This window comes from Stomoxys calcitrans, chromosome 3 (assembly GCF_963082655.1).
Source record: "Stomoxys calcitrans chromosome 3, idStoCalc2.1, whole genome shotgun sequence".
Classification (NCBI taxonomy): domain Eukaryota; kingdom Metazoa; phylum Arthropoda; class Insecta; order Diptera; family Muscidae; genus Stomoxys; species Stomoxys calcitrans.
Window position 1 is genome coordinate 139,882,154 of NC_081554.1, and position 17,025 is coordinate 139,899,178.

Below are 17,025 nucleotides of genomic sequence, written 5' to 3' on the forward strand. Positions count from 1 at the left end.
CCTGACGGACAGGGTGACAAGAAGGTTGAACGACCGCTGTGCTACCATAGCCGTCAGCTTGGATTTCCAGAAGGCCTTCGATACCGTGTGGCAGATGGGTATTGTAGAGAAGATGAGGACATTCGGTTTCGATCGGTATGTTGTTGCCTTGGTGGGGGAGTACCTCAGAGGCAGATCATTTGCTGTGGCCTTAGGGACCGTTAGGTCTGATACGAGGGCCGTGATGGCGGGGGTACCACAGGGCTCGGTGCTGGGCCCTGTACTGTACAACATATACTTAGCAGATATTCCTCTCCCACAGGGAGGGGAACTTCTGCTAATATATGCGGACGACATAATGGTGGCGTCCACTCATGCCAGCGCGAGGATAGCTGAGAGGAATTTGACCAGGTACCTGGAGACCCTCAGGATTTATTTCGACAGATGGAGACTCTCGCTCAACGTGGAGAAGTGCAGAACGATTATGTTCAAGGGCATCAAGAAGCGGATATTCAAGAACGCTAGGGGATATATACCTAGGGTGACCATCGGAGGGGAGGTGATTGCTAATGCAAGGGTCCTGAAGTACCTGGGCATTGTATTTCAAGAGGACATGACCTATACGCGTCATGTGGACCATGTCATGGCGAAGGGTAGGATGGCTTTCCAGGCATTGTACAGTGCCCTCGCGGGAAGGGGAGGCCTGAGCCGGAGGGTTAAACTGGCCATATATAGACAGATTGTGCGTCCGTCGATGTCATACGGATTCCCGATATGGTTCTCCATATCATCTCATCAGATGGAGAGGATTCGGATGTTGGAGAGAAGGATCCTTAGATATTGTCTGGATCTCAGATGCAGGATGGATGAGGAAGGGCACTGGATCAGGCCTAGCTGTAGGAGGATATATGAATTGAGCGCTTTGGGCCGGATCGATGTATTTATGACACGGACTGCCCTTGATCAACTCTCGAAATGCTCCAGCCATCCAAATGAGATGGTAAGGGGCTGCGCTGTCTCTGATGAGACTTTTGACCGATACATTCGACAAGGGGCATACTTACCCCCGGCCTCCTTGTTAAACATGTCCGAGAATGGGAAACTTTACGATGAGAATGGTCGGCTGCTGTTTTATCATAGACGGTTCCGAACATACGGTTTTGACGATCTTGTTTATCGTACTTCGCAATGAGAGATCCCCTATGGGGGAAATAGAATTTGGAGAGAATAATTTTATGACCTTTTTGTAAATACCTTAATAATTTTGCTTTCAAGAATGGATTGTTAATTTAAGTTTATGAACCTGTAAATATTATGTAAATACCTTTTTGAATTTTTGTTTTATTATGATTTCCTTTTTAGTTTTTGTTATGTAAATACGTTTTATTAGTTTTAAGTAGGAAATATAAAAAAAAACATTTGAGAGTTAGATCCTAGAGTTTTTCTTTACCTTTTTACTAGGGCAAATATGATAAGAGACTCCACGGGCTTTTAAAGTGGAACTAGAATGAAATAAGGATAATGGGTTTGGCTGGCCTACCAAAAACATTAGTATATAATTAGAATGTAAGAACTTTATAGAAATATATATATATATATGCTAAAGAAAATAAGACATAAGATCGTAGCTTATAAGGCAAAAATTGTTAAATGAAAAATATGGTAAATAAATAAATAAATAATCATGGTAAGTATTAGTTCTTGTGCATATCTTGTGAAGTGAATTTAATTTATAAAGTGAAAAAATGACTGGTCGTGGTAAAGGTGGCAAAGGCTTGGGAAAAGGTGGCGCTAAACGTCATCGTAAAGTGTTGCGTGATAACATCCAAGGTATCACCAAGCCTGCAATCAGACGTTTGGCTCGTCGTGGCGGTGTAAAGCGTATCTCTGGATTGATTTACGAAGAAAGCCGTGGTGTCCTGAAGGTGTTTTTGGAAAACGTTATTCGTGATGCTGTCACCTACACTGAACACGCTAAGCGTAAAACCGTCACCGCTATGGATGTCGTCTACGCTTTGAAGAGACAAGGCCGCACTTTGTACGGTTTCGGCGGTTAAACATTATCTTGACGCTATTTTGGAGAAAATTTTAAAAACTTTAAAACTAAAACAATCGGTCCTTTTCAGGACCACAAAACATATTTAAAAAGAGATATTTCTTGTTATAAATTTTTACTAAAAAAAAAAAATACACAAAATTTATTTGAAAATAAATATTACCATTTTTCAATTTGCCGTCGGCAAAAATGTAGCTTCTGTAATATACATACATACATGACGAAACTAAAACCGACGCCATTAGAACAATACGATGAAACGATGGTATACAACACTAAAAAGCATACATACACACAGATACCAAAATGCACGCATATACTACCATTAAATGTTTCCTTTGCTTGGAGCTGCTAACTTTGTCACAAATGTACGAAGAGGGACGATCGTAGATACTTCGTTTCGATGTTTTGTTATTACATATGCCAATTTTTTTTAGCATCAGAAAATGAACAATGATTACCATGTGATATTCAAATGTAAAATAAATAGTTTTTACAGTACCCTAATGGTAACATTGCTCCTATTAAATGCCGATAATCTTGAGTAGGGTCGATAAAACTAAATTCTTATTATGTTAATGTATGCAAAAAGGCGAAATGTTGATACATGATAATTGATAACTGATAATTATGACATGTATATTAAAAGACCTGCAATAGTCGATAAGATGTAAACATATTTGAAAATGTTTACCTATAAACAATAGATGGCAGATTTTTTTTGTATTTACGCCTAAAACAGGATTGTTTAAGGAAATTTCGAATAACGAAATTGCTAGCAAATTACCAAATCCACTGAAAAAAAAATCGACCAAAAAATATTTTTTTTTAAATTTAACTACAATTAAAATTTTATTTATTATTTAAAACTATTTTTTAAGTAAATTTTCTTGATAAAATAAGGTTTGATATAGTTTTTTCTCTTTTAAAAAAATTTTTGTCGTCCTGAAAAGGACGGATTGTTGTTGTTGATTTATACGATGGCCTGTATTTACATTTTTTCTTTGATGCTCGTAGATAATTTAAGCCTTCTTTTCGGTCTTCTTGGGCAAGAGAACAGCTTGGATGTTTGGCAATACACCACCTTGAGCAATGGTGACACCGGACAGCAATTTGTTCAATTCTTCGTCATTACGGATAGCCAATTGCAAGTGACGGGGGATAATTCTTGTCTTCTTGTTGTCACGAGCAGCGTTGCCAGCCAATTCAAGAACTTCAGCGGCCAAATACTCCATGACAGCAGCCAAGTAAACTGGAGCTCCGGCACCAACACGTTCAGCATAGTTGCCTTTGCGCAACAAACGATGGATGCGACCGACGGGGAATTGAAGACCAGCACGGTTGGAACGGGACTTTGCCTTTCCCTTAACTTTGCCACCATTACCACGACCAGACATTTTTAGTTATTTTTTTAATTCACTTCACTTAGCACTGAAACACAAATGATATTAGTTCGCAGTTTTGTTTTTGTTTTTGCAAAAGGCCATTTTATTGATGAAATTCTTAAATTTAATTTACAAAACAACCTTAGAAAATAAAGATTCCGTATACAATATTACCCAGCAAAAAATATATCAGGGTCTTCCAAATTCAGTTGAATACAACAGGAGTAGCAATATACATCACACTCTTCATTTAAAATACATAAGAAAAAAAAAATTAGATCATGTCACCCGAAAATTTAGCACAAACTTAAAAAGGGCAATTCTCTCAAAACTTAAAATTTAAACTTAAAAAGGTAACTTAAACTAAAAAGTACATAAATATAAACCTAAATAATATATACAAGAAATTAAAAACTAAACGATATCTAAACTAAAGACTATGTACACTATTTACATCGACTCGACTCCGGGGCACCCCTTCCGCGAGAACATCTCCTATGGTAAAATATCAGGACGTCATCAGAGAACAGCATCCCTTCATCATTCAAGTTGGCAAGGGCTGACGGGCGTAAATGCCTCATAGTGACCTCGGATGAAGTGTCCGGAGGATGGTCAAGAGAAGCTTGAACAATCAAGTTACTAGAAGCTCGAGAATTTTCAAAGTATCTGAGGGCGCTCCTAACCATAAACACATCAATCCTAGGGAAATCAACGGCAGATATATGGGATATCTGCCTGCACGGTGTACTCCTGACAGAACCATCCACCACAACGCGTCTCCTCATCCCAAGGCATGTCCTAATGATCCTCCTTTCTCATACACGTAGTCTTTCCATCTGGTGTGACGAAATACCACACCAGGCGGAAAAGGCGTATGTAAGTATGGGCCTGATTACCTGTCGGTAAATCAGAACCCTTACATCAGGAGGAAGACCACCCCTCATGCCGAGGAGTCTGCAGTAGCCAAAGTAAACAGACTTGGCCTTACAGAGCACGAAATCAACATGTCTACAGAAGTCGAATCGACCGTGAAAAACAACGCCCAAGTACCTCATAGAATCCTGCACACGAATAATCCGGCCACCTATACGAAGCACAGGGACATAGCGTCTGAAATTCGGATAGACAATCCGTTTGGACTTGCCGCTAAACACGACTGCCACACACTTACCAACATTGAGCCTCAGGCCCCAGTCTTTGAAATAGCCATGCAGAGACGCAAGGTACGCATTGAGCCGTCCGGTAACCGTGCTGGCCCTTGGACCAGAACTCACCACCAATACGTCATCCGCGTAGGTCAAAAGCAAGCACCTTTCGGGGGGTGCAGGAATGTCGCAAACGAAGATGTTGTACAACACCGGTCCCAGCAGAGAACCTTGCGGCACCCCTGCTGAAACGTGGCGCTGCACAGACATCTCCTCGCCGACTTTAACCCTATATACGCGCCCCCGAAGGAAGCTTGCTATCATCCTACATGTCTGATGACCAAAGCCAAAGGACTGGAGCTTATAAAGAAGGCCGTTGTGCCAGACCGTGTCGAACGCCTTGGAAAAATCCAAACTGATCGCAATGGAACCCCACCTCTTCTCGAAGCCCCCAACAACAAAGTCGGTGAGGGCTACAAGTGCGTGCGAGGTCCCAAGGCCAGACCGAAAGCCGAACTGGCAATCGCGCAGAATCCTCCTGTCCTCAAGTACATCCTTAATCCTGGAGAGAAGAAACGCCTCAAGTAGCTTGCCAAAAGACGAGAGTAAAGAGATAGGTCGATAACCCGTGGCAGAGAGTGGATCGGCGCCGGGTTTCCTAATCGGGACCACCATGGCCTTCTTCCAAGCTCCCGGGAAGTAGCCAAGATTCAGACAATGATTGAAGAGGACAGCGAGAAAGGTATGAACCAATTCATCTGTCCTCTTCAATACAATGTCCGGAACTCGGTCAATTCCACTAGATCTTTTCGAAGGTCTGGTGACCAACATCTCGCGCACCCGGACCGAAGAGACAAAGCCCCCCTACTCCACTCCGACCTATCTGAAATCGTAGAACCATCAGCCATAAATACCCTAGAAAAAGTCACCAGCGGCGTCCCATCATCCACATCAGCCACAGCACGATCCACCATGGATCTGAGTGAGGTGTCAACCGAGTCCATCGCATCCTGCACACCATCCAGGGTCTCAGCGAGACATTCCGCCTTACCCCTATCATCAAAGATGATCGATCCATTCGACGAACGAATCCCCTCTATGCGCTCCCTAGCGGCAAGACCTGCAGCGGACTTCACCTTTCCGTACGTCCAGGAGTTGACCCGTATCCGCTCCAATCGTTCCTCCATACGGTCCTTCCCGTAGTTCTATATGGCACCCTCAATAATCCTGCCCAGGTTTCGGATATCCGCACGGAGAATGAGATGGCGTCCGGGATCCCCAGACCTATGCAACACTCTACGCAGACGTTTACGCTCCTGGATAAATCGTAATATATGCGACGGCAACGGGCCAAGGGAAGCGGACCGGGGGGTAACCCTTGGTGTGGAGCCCGCAATAGACTCGCCAAAAGCAGAGGAAAGGTCTTCTATGCAAACATCAATCATCTCGCGGGTCACATTCGAGTCAGTCGGAAGAGAAATGGCCGGTAGACGATCTCCTAAAAGTCGCCTGAAGCGGCGGACATTCATCTTTGGGAAATTGAAAAAAGTCGTGGGCTCACGCGGTTGCAGATCAATCAAGGCAAGGGGAAAACGGACCGCCCTATGGTCCGATTCAAAGTCATGTGTCATCAGAGGAGTTCCATCCCCCGGAGGTATGCCGGGGGTCCAAAGAAATAAATCAATGTGCGACCCACCCGAGCCATTCGGTCTGGTCGGTTCGTCGGTGGGACCCGTGTCAAATTCCGGAGAATCGATAAGGAATCTATGAAGTAAACGACCCCTAGAGTCTGCCTCGGCCCCTCCCCAGGCGGGATGCTTAGCATTCAAATCGCAACCTATCAAAACTTCATCAGTACCAGCCAAGGCGACCAAGGAATCCAAATCACCAATTCTAAGCTCAAACTGCGGGCGCAAGTACATCGACACAAAAACCACCGACTAACCATCCGACCTCCAAACTCTGCTGGCACAAGACTCAATCAGGCCAGTACCAATCACAACCTGTTCAGACCTAAAGGTTTCCCTTACTAAAACCGCCGTGCCACCACCAGCACCTGCCTCCCTGTTCTGCCTATAAACCACATAACCATCCATGGAGAATCTATGCCTGTTAGAGAATCGATGTTCAGCGATCAGTAAAATATCCGGGCAATGCTCATCTATAAATAAACGAAGGAAGTGTCTCTTGCTCAACGAAACAAGTGAATTCACATTAATAAAAATGGCGTTCAACATTAGAAACCCTGTATATTGATAAGAAGGCCCAACAACGAACTGGGGCCGTTCCCTTCTCTCTCCAGCCTGTCAAACTCAGGACCAAACTCCCTGATACTGGCCATCACCGACATCAGATCCCTTCCATAGTAGTCCCGACAGGACTCAGCAATAGTCCTGCCGCGGCGGTGAATATCCTCCATACCAGGACGCGGGACCCCCAAGGGGTTAGGCAAGTATCGGTCGCGAGCCGAAAAATCCTCGAAGTGAGCAGCGCGCTGGGGGGCGCGGGATTGTGGGGCGCCGAGGTGTGACCGAGCAGCCGAAGCATAGGATACGCCTGAGTTCAAATTACTCAACCGAGTAGTTCGGGCCCTGGCTTTATCCTGAGCCACCTGCTTCCTTTCGGTCACTTTCCTCAGAAGAGCCTGGCGACTTGGGCAGGTGCGTGAGCTGGCCGCATGACCAGCCACGTCACAGTTCGCACACCGCAGTTGGCTATCGCCAGCTTCGGTAGACTGCTGTCCTTCGTCGGCCTCCTGCCCCTTAGGCGGTACCCCACAATTACCGGGGCCGTGTGAACCAGCGTATTTGACGCAGCGGTACCTCATGGTACAATGCGCAGACACATGGGAAAATCTCTGACAGTTGAAGCATTGTGTTATGTCACGGCCCTTACTCTTACGCAAAACCACCTTGCAGTGGAGCATCAAGTCAACCTTGTACAGCCTCTCAACATCCGTGTCCCTACCAAGGCGGACAACCCACTTGTCCGGTGACACATTGGTCGCATCCAAAAATACGACCTTAAATTCAAGCGAGGAGAAGAAATCCCGCACCTCATCCTTCGTGAACTCCCTGGACAGCCCAACAATCAAAATAGAGTAAGGCAACAGTTCCCTAGGGGTGTGCGTATGTGCCTCATACCCACGTTCCTTGAGCAGCCCCTTGATCCTCTCGAAATTCTCAAGCCCTCTAACTCTTATAGAAATCGATGACTTACCTGCCAACTCAATGACGAATTCTTCCTTCTTCAAATGGCGCAACAAAATCGTCGTTGCCTCTCTAACACCTACATTATAGAGGGTTATCGCCGGAAGGAGTCTCCCAGAGACGCCCTTAGCCATAGTCGTATCACTAGAACCAACAGGTGCCGGAGCCCTTGGAACGGCACCGGTGTTAACTCCAGAGCCAAATGATGTCTTCGTTGCCTTGGGAGCAGGCGATTTATCAGTCGTCGTCACTGTAGTCATGTTAGTTGGTGCTGCCAGTGCACCAGCAGAAGATGTAGATGCCTTCGTCGCCTTGGGAGGGGGCGGCTTCTCAGTTGCTGTTCCCGGAACTGCGTCAGTTGAAGATGCTAGCCCACTAGCATATGATGAAGATGCCCTAGGCAGCGGGCCATCTTTTATTGCCTTGCCAGCGTCGGCCAAGACCACTGTCTCCTCTTCATCCATCGCCATACCTGAGTTTTCGGCTACCCAGGCAGCATTATCTTCTTCATTATGCCCTTCAGCAAGAGAATTTCGCAGCAAAGAGATTTCGTCGGACAATCTCTGGACCGTATTGATGAGTGTATTTATCTGCTGGCGATACTCATCCATCTTAGTCTGAGCCAGGCGGAGCTCATCAGCCATTCTCTCATTGTCCAGCTTCAGTTTAAAGTCGGCATATGCGCCATCGGAATCGTTGCTTCCGTCACTTTTACGCTTCTTTCTCTTTTTTTTGTTCTTCTTAGGGATTGGGTTTGCCCCTGACACGGAATTGGAGTTGGAGGCCACAGTCATATCGGCTCTCTCAGCCGCTTTCTTGTCAGCTGATAATGCAGCTGGATCCAAATCACGTTGCATATCAGCAACAACGTCCAAAGAATTCGGTAATTCAAAAGTTCTTAAGGTGCCTTCACTTTTAGTGATAGCAAGATCTGCTTCATTTCCATGAACCATTTTATCAGGTTGCAAGAATATTTCACTTCTCGGCCCAGATGCGGGTCGAAATGCAGGAACACGGGCTACTGCAACGGCTTCCTCACGTCCACCGTTGCATTCGCCGCGAATATTCAACAAAAACTCGTTAATCTCCACTACAGCGCCTCCTATGCACTTCACAAAATTACAGGTTAAGTAATAAATAATTCGCGCAGCACTGCTGCCTTCTCTCGCTTCTCAAAAAAGCAAGGTACTCCAAACAAAAAGTCTTAGGTTTTGCCAGAGGATGAAGGAATATTAATTCTGTGTTTGGTGCTCGAAGTGACAACAACGAAAGCGGAAAGTGAAAAAAAAGTGTTTGATAACATATCCAATCTCAATTTTAAGTGACTTTACGTGTCTATAAGTACTAACTTTGAGAATTAATAGTAGTCGCAAGTGTTGCGCAAATAGACTTTTGAAAGACTTTTGGTATATCGAATTTTGAGAAGCGGGAGTAGTCGCCAGTGCTGGCACACTCAAGTCAGCGAAATACGCATGTCCCTCTGGGACGCGAGAATCGAATAGAAGGCGAGAATACGCATAAATTTTTGCAATTGAATTATGATTTACCCACTGGCGGAATGAGTTCGACTGGTGACAACAATAGATTTGGCGTTTTGGCAATGGCTGAACCGAACGAAGACAATGTAAATATGGGGCGTCATAAGACGGGCGCCCATGTTAGACCAGAGACTAAGGATGATTGGTCTGTAGCTATTGATGGAAAGGTTAATTTGGATCAATATTCGACTGATGGAAGCCAACTTACTGAGGCAAAAACGAAGAAAAGAGGAAGAAAAATAAATCTAGCAGTGGCAGTGAAGATGAGGGTGATGCTGCATATCAAATCCTCAGGCTTCAGCTCACCGTCGATGATTGTTATAAAACAATTAAAAACCTAGAACAGCAAATTGCCGTATTAAGGGCAGCAGCATCAAAAGAAAGCAATAGTTTCGTCACAACAGACACCAACCAACTACCATCAACTGGAACCTCGACTATTAACGTTAATACCGGTCAGGTCCAACAAATGGAGACTGAAGAAATGCCAGGTTTAAGTCTCAAGTCGGTCAAGGTAGCTGCAAACCTTGACACAGCGTTGAATGCGTGCATGAAAACAGCAGCAACCGGTGCCGGCACAGGAACAGTACCCAAGGGGTCCACCGGCAGTTCGACTGGAGCCATTCCAAAATTGATGCAGAAAGTTGCTACAGGCGCTCAACCGAGCATACGCAATCCTACAAACGGAGCAGCTGGAGGAAACCCTCGGGGCAGCATGCAGAATAAGGTCAAAGGTAAGTCCAGCCCACCAGTTATTAAGATATATGGGAGCAATCCGAAGGAATTGACTGACAGATTGTCTAGGCACCTGGGTCATGGTTTGTTTGGTCTTAGACTGATTAATAGGAATGTGGTAGGTCTCCAGCTGTCTAAGGTGGAGGATCATGAGAGAACTTTGGTTTTGTTAAAGGATATGAATTTGAATTATTATACTTACACTCCAAAAGAGTCCAAACCCAGTACACATCTGATACGTGGGCTATCGGAAACATACGAGGAGGATGATTTGAAGGCTTTTCTCGAGAGTCTTGACATTGAACTGGACTTAAAGAAAATAATTAAACTAGCGGGAGGCAGATGGATCGTCCAACTAGGAAATGACTCGGACATCAGGGCCTTTATGGGTATACGCTATATTCTTCACTGCCGCGTTGAGATCAAGAGGAATAAGATGAAGGGTCTCACCCAATGCCGTAATTGCCAACGATATGGACATGTATCCTCGAACTGTCAGATGACGTACCGGTGTGTGAAGTGTGGTGGCTCGCATGGACCAGAGAAATGCCAAATCCCCGATAGAGAGAACAACACCGAAGAGGTGATAACAGCGGATCCGACGACTGGGCAGATAGTGCGCGCTATTGGAGTTCCCGTATATTGCATTAACTGCAAGATCAATGGACATGTGGCGAGTGCCAAAGACTGCCCGAGACGACTGGAGATTCTTCAGAAGAGATCAAGACGTACGATTGCACCACCTATCGCGGTTTCAGTGAATAGGACAAATCCGCATTCGGTCACGGATGGTAGGACATTTGCGGAGGCTATAAGGGGAACCCGGGCGAATGGGCCTGGAATGACTCAACAAGGAGGATCAGGAGTCAATCGGGCCGTGGACATGTTTGATGAGGAATGCAGACGGCTTCTAGGCGGAAACCTTATAACTTGTCTGAATAAGATCGGCAGCTATGCTGAGACCTACCGGAGGCTGCAGACGGATGAAGAGAGGACCCGTGCGCTGTACGGGCTTTTGTTGTCTATGAAGCTTGATGTCTAGATATAAGTGTATATTCATAAATGTGAATTCCATAGTGTCCTTGCACAGAAGACACTACTTGAAGATTTTCGTGGATACACATAGACCGGATGTTCTGATGGTGGCGGAACATGGGATGAGGAGATGTAATCGGCTGGAACTAAGAGGTTATAGGTGCTACAGGACGGACAAGTCTGATAGGAAAAGAGGGACGGCGATATTTATAAAGGAAAATATAAGGTCTGAGTGCTGTGTTGCGGACCTAGGTGAGCTAGAGGGGACTATCGTTAAGGTATGGACAGATGGTGGATTCGTCTACTTCGCATCTTTATATTGTGCACCGCATGTTGCCCTGGGGACTGGAGATCTCGATAGGCTGCTAGACATTATAGGACCGAGTGAGGCGGTGCTAGCAGGGGACCTGAATGCCAAACACACGGATTGGGGTGGCAATGACATCAATCGAAGCGGTAGGACACTTAAGGAGTGGATGAGGTTAAGTCCCACGATTAAGATCTGGCCAACGGCGGAACCTACAAGGTGTAGCGCGACCTGTGAGTCATATATTGACATTTTTATGACTACAAGCGGACTTAGACCAGCTGGGGCAACCCTTTTGGCAACCTTAGACTACGATTCAGATCACGAGGCAGTATTGATGAACGTGGAACTGGACAGATTGCAGACCCTCCCTCCAATAGAGGCTTTTGATTATAGGTCTGTCAAGATCAGGAGACTTAATAGCGTTCTGGCACAGGGACTAGATAGATACAGACTTCCTGTAAATAGGAATTGCACTATAGAGGAGGTGGATGGCGCAATTGCCGGGATGAATTCAGCCTTTGAGGAGGCCATGAGCCAGTCGATCAAGCGATTCAGACCTTGCCGAGGAGTAATGAGGGACCTTCCAGAGGATATACTGGAGTTGATCAGACAGAAGAAGTCTCTCAGGAGAAGACGACACCGGCTGCTTGACCGTCAGGAGGCTAATACCCTGGGAGCGATTATTCGGAACTTAGGCAATATAATTGCTCAAAGAATTGCTATTTTTGAAGAGGAGGCCAAACTGGAGATATTAGGAGCCATCAGGCCAGGTTGTAATATGTTTCAGAAGCTGAAGGGACTTTGTGCGGCCAAGAGAAGGACAAAGATTGGAGATCTCATGGGGCCGAACGGCGAACTACAGATCTCGGAGGAGTCCAAGGCGGAGACTTTGGCCGATAAGCTCTCGGAGATTCAGCAGCGTGCAGGGTCCACCGATGATGAGGAGGGATTCATAGACTTGACGTCACATACACCTATAGTCGAGTTCAGCGAGGAAATCAGAGCTGATGGCTCCCTGGGAGTCCCAAGGCAATTGAAACTACTAAAGACGAATGAGGTAGGTTCTATAATCAGACGGCTGAACAACAAGAAAAGCTCGGGCACTGATGGTATTCCGAACTTCATTCTGAGGAAGGTGGACGCGGCAACCTGGGAGTTCCTGACCATCCTTTTCAACCATTGTCTTAACCTGGGATATTTCCCAGGGTTATGGAAGAAATCAAAGGTTGTCCCAGTCCTTAAACCGGGTAAGGATCCGACAGCTGCTGCCAGTTACAGGCCCATATCGTTGCTGTCCAACGTATCGAAACTGCTCGAGAATGTGATTCTGGAGAGGTTGAATGACCATATAGAGGATAATGCCATCCTTAAGGACGCGCAATTTGGTTTTAGAAGAGCGACTTCGACTACACATGCCCTCCTGTCCCTCGCGAGCAAGGTCACGGATGGTTTTAATGCCCGTTGTGCGACTATAGCAGTAGGATTGGACTTTGAGAAAGCGTTCGATATGGTATGGCAGGAGGGTATTGTTAGGAAAATGAGACATTCCTACGGCTTCGTTGAACATCTTTGCGTAATGATTTCCAGCTATCTCAAGAGGAGATCTTTTTCGGTGTTTATTGGGCAGGCGACATCGAGGGATAGGGCGATTGTGGCTGGAGTCCCTCAGGGTTCGGTACTGGGACCGGTATTGTATAATTTGTACCTGGCAGATATTCCGGAGCCTGAGACAGGGGAAACTCTGGTCATATATGCGGATGATATATTAGTGACATCCTGCCATCCCAGGGCGAAGATGGCCGCCAGGAATTTGTCACTGTACCTTGGGAAACTGGAAGTGTATTTCAGGGAATGGAGGCTTAGGCTTAATATTGAGAAATGCTCTTCGATCGTTTTTAGAGGGAAGAGGAAGAATCTTTACAAGAATGCTCGTGGCTATGTCCCTGAGATAAGAATGAACGGTCAGCTCATAAGGAACGAGAAGACAATGAAATACCTCGGAGTGGTCTTTCAGGAGGAATTTACTTTCACTCGCCACATAGACTACACATTGGAGAAGGCAAGGGCTGCTTTTCATGCATATGGGTCCCTCTTTAGAGGAAGAAGGGGATTGAGCAGCCGGGTGAAGCTCATAATGTATAAGCAGGTTGTTAGACCGGTCCTTTCGTACGCACATCCTGTATGGGCGTTTATATCATCGGCGCAAATGGAACGTGTGAGGCGTTTTGAGCGCCATATGCTGCGATACGCCCTCGATATGAGATGGTATATGACGGCGAGCGGGGAAATGAGGATGCCTTCGAATCGTCGGGTTTATAGAGAAGGCGGCATGCCCAGAATTGATGCCTTCATGGTTGGATCATCTATCTGCCACCTACAGCGCTATCCAACTCACCCGAACGGACATGTCCGAGAGTTATTTCCCACTGGGGAAAGATTTGAACGATTAAAGGTTGATGGGAAAGCCCTTCCCCCCACATGTCTTCCTCTTATGGCCGATAGCGGCATGTTATATGATGGTGATGGTAAACTTTTGTTTTACCACAGAAGGTTTGGGAGTCTTGACATTGGAGATACGGTCTACGCCACCGATCAGTAGACAGGGACTTGTAAATAGTTGTACATAGTATGCTCTGGGTTATTATTGTTTTGTTTAGTTTTTGTATATACCTTTTGTGTGAAGTATTTGGTTTGTTTTTACTTTTATTTTGTTTTTGTAAATACCTTTTGTGATTTTTGTTTACTATAGTATTAAGTAGCTTTAGTTTTCATGGACCTAGGTTTTGTCCCTTTCCTGGGTTTTGGAATATTGAGTTAGGGTTTTGGAAACCTTCGGATTGAAAGTTGGAAATGGGCTGGACTTCAGTATAAACATTTAAGTTCTTATGGAAGGAATATTCTTAGATAGATATAAGTGCTAAGAGAAATTGTATTAGAAATAAGATAGTTATAAGACACAACTTGTAAAAGAAATTTGAAATAACATGGGAATAAATCAAAACTTGAAAACTTGAAACTTGATCTTAGGTTTTGCCAACCCTGGTGACTACTCTCGCTTCTCACAATTGCACTTAATCAAGTTAAATGCCCACTGGCTCAGGTTAAAATCTGTCATCAAACACTGAGATTAAAATTCGCTATCAAACACTTGAACACTCCGAAACTGGTCTGCACTGCACAAGAGCTAAACACTGAATCCCGATATTAGTTCGCAGCATGAACTGCAGTATTTATACTTTCGGATCCAACGTGTAGCTAAATTTAGAGGATTTTCGTAAACATAGCGACTGTTTTCGTCTACCTGAATATCTTGTGCATGAAATGGTTTAAATATTCCGAGTAAGCCATCAAACACACAAAATCGTGAACAGTGTTAAAAGTGTTTGTGTGACTTAAAAAAAAACCAAGTGAAAATGCCTCCAAAAGCCAGTGGTAAAGCAGCAAAGAAGGCCGGCAAAGCACAAAAGAACATCACTAAGGGTGACAAGACCAAGAGACGCACCAAGCGTAAGGAGAGTTATGCTATCTACATTTACAAAGTGTTGAAGCAAGTCCATCCCGATACTGGTATCTCCTCAAAGGCCATGAGCATCATGAACAGTTTCGTCAACGATATCTTTGAACGTATCGCCGCCGAAGCCTCCCGTTTGGCTCACTACAACAAGCGTTCCACCATCACCAGTCGGGAAATCCAAACTGCCGTCCGTCTATTATTGCCCGGTGAGTTGGCTAAGCACGCTGTCAGTGAAGGTACCAAAACCGTTACTAAGTACACCAGCTCCAAGTAAATGGCATACTTATTTCGTCGTACAATATTTTCCCTACAACATCAAAGGCCCTTTTCAGGGCCACAAAATAAATTAAAAAAGAGACTTAATTCGTTATTCAACTAACATTAATTTATATTTACAAATTTAAAGAAAAAATATATCTACCACTCACCCTCACATTGCCCTTATTACTTTTTTAAAATAAAATATGTATACTACCCATACTCTAATATTGCCCTCCTTGCTTAGCACCATCTACATCTACAGTAGTATGATCAACACATATTGCTCTTATGCTCAAACACTCGGTATGCAACGTTGTATTGATGTTCGAGTATATGTGAGCGTGTGTGTTGATACTAAATTTTTTAGGGATGTATACTAGTATGTTAGCGTGAAATGGTGTAGAGATGTATATGTGGACTTATGCGTTTGTACGCGAGATCTATGGGTAGGTATGCTCGTAAAGAATGAAATAGGTATGCTAAGTGCGATTTTTGAAGGGAATATTGTACGCCACTCTCTTATTGGTTAGGTATGCTAAATGAGATTTTCTTTAACATTAAGTGATTTTCATAATTCTTAGTAAATGCTTTGGTTTATGACCCTAAGTGAAACAGTTAATCCAGTTGCGGAAAAAATCCCATTTAACATGTGATTACTTAAATTTCCTTAAAGGGTAATTTATTCCCATATTAGGTAACAATGGTATTAAAAGATTTCAACAGATGTTTTACAGCTACGAAAAGGGCTGTGATTAGCTTTTCCCTTAAAATTAACATAGTATTTATTAGGTAATTAAAAAATTGTTTGAGTCAAATTTGGTCTCTTTTTAACAATTTTTTGTAGCCCTGAAAAGGGCTGTTAGATATACTGCTTTCGAATATCGAAAATAATAATTTTGACATGATAAGTAATTTTGCATGGAAAAATTACTTCTTAGCGGCGGTCTTCTTGGCAGCTGGCTTCTTTGCTGCGGCAGCCTTTTTGGGCTTGGCAGCGGTGGTTTTTGCCTTGGGTGCCTTTGGTTTAGTGGCTGATGCTTTGGCGGCTGTTTTTGCGGGTTTAGCTTTAACTGTACCTGTCTTTTTGGCAGTTTTAGCCTTGGCCTTTTCGGTCTTCTTCTTCTCGGCGGTCTTTTTAGCAGCGGAAGGCTTCTTTGCAGCGGCTTTCTTTTCACCGGCTGTCTTTTTGGGTGCTGCTGCCTTCTTTTTCTTCTCACCGGCTGGGGCCTTCTACTTCTTTTCAGCGCTCTTTGCTTTAGGTTCCTTCGAGGCAGATGGGGACAATTTGAATGAACCGGAGGCACCCTTACCTTTAGTTTGGATCAATTTTCCACTAGCAACAGCGCTCTTCAAGTACTTCTTGATGAATGGGGCCAATTTTACAGCATCAACTTTGTATGTGCTGGCCAAGTATTTCTTGATGGCAGGCAATGAGGAACCACCACGTTCTTTCAATGTTTTGATGGCAGCATCGACCATTTGTTGGGTTGGTGGATGGCTTGGGGCAGCAGAGGGTTTCTTTGCCTTGGCAGCGGCTTTCTTATGTGCCTTTTTCTCAACAGCGGCGACTGGAGATGCGGTGGCTTCAACAACGGCGGCGTCAGACATGATTTCACTTATATTTTTCTTTTTAAACACACTTTAACACTTTGTAAATATACACTCACTACTGGTGTACGCTGATTGGTTGAAAATATGGTTTCAACCTTTAGACTAGTGATGGCTGGGTACATCGAAATTATGAGAAGTACATAGTAGTCAACTACGAAATTTTGCGAAACGTTGTGTGGAAGCGAATAAAAATTTTTACAAAAGTTTTCACAGAATTATTCATTTTACGATGAGATAGTAACAATTT

At 44.5% G+C, this 17,025-nt stretch overlaps 1 protein-coding gene and 1 pseudogene across 1 annotated transcript; one reads left to right on the forward strand and one right to left on the reverse strand.

Annotated features, from left to right (window-relative positions):
• Nucleotides 1–1,721: 1,721 nt before the first annotated feature.
• LOC131995797 (histone H4-like) lies at nt 1,722–2,104 on the forward strand. Its single transcript, XM_059364895.1, has one exon. It carries the CDS (start codon nt 1,725–1,727, stop codon nt 2,034–2,036), a length of 312 nt encoding a protein of 103 aa, XP_059220878.1. The 5' UTR covers nt 1,722–1,724; the 3' UTR covers nt 2,037–2,104.
• A 13,990-nt stretch (nt 2,105–16,094) lies between these two features.
• Nucleotides 16,095–16,781, reverse strand: LOC131995793 (histone H1-like; annotated as a pseudogene).
• Between the last annotated feature and the right edge of the window lie 244 nt (nt 16,782–17,025).

Coding starts and splice junctions, on each gene's coding strand:
- LOC131995797 (XM_059364895.1), top strand. CDS start 1,725: ATGACTGGTCGTGGTAAAGGTGGCAAAGGCTTGGGAAAAGGTGGCGCT.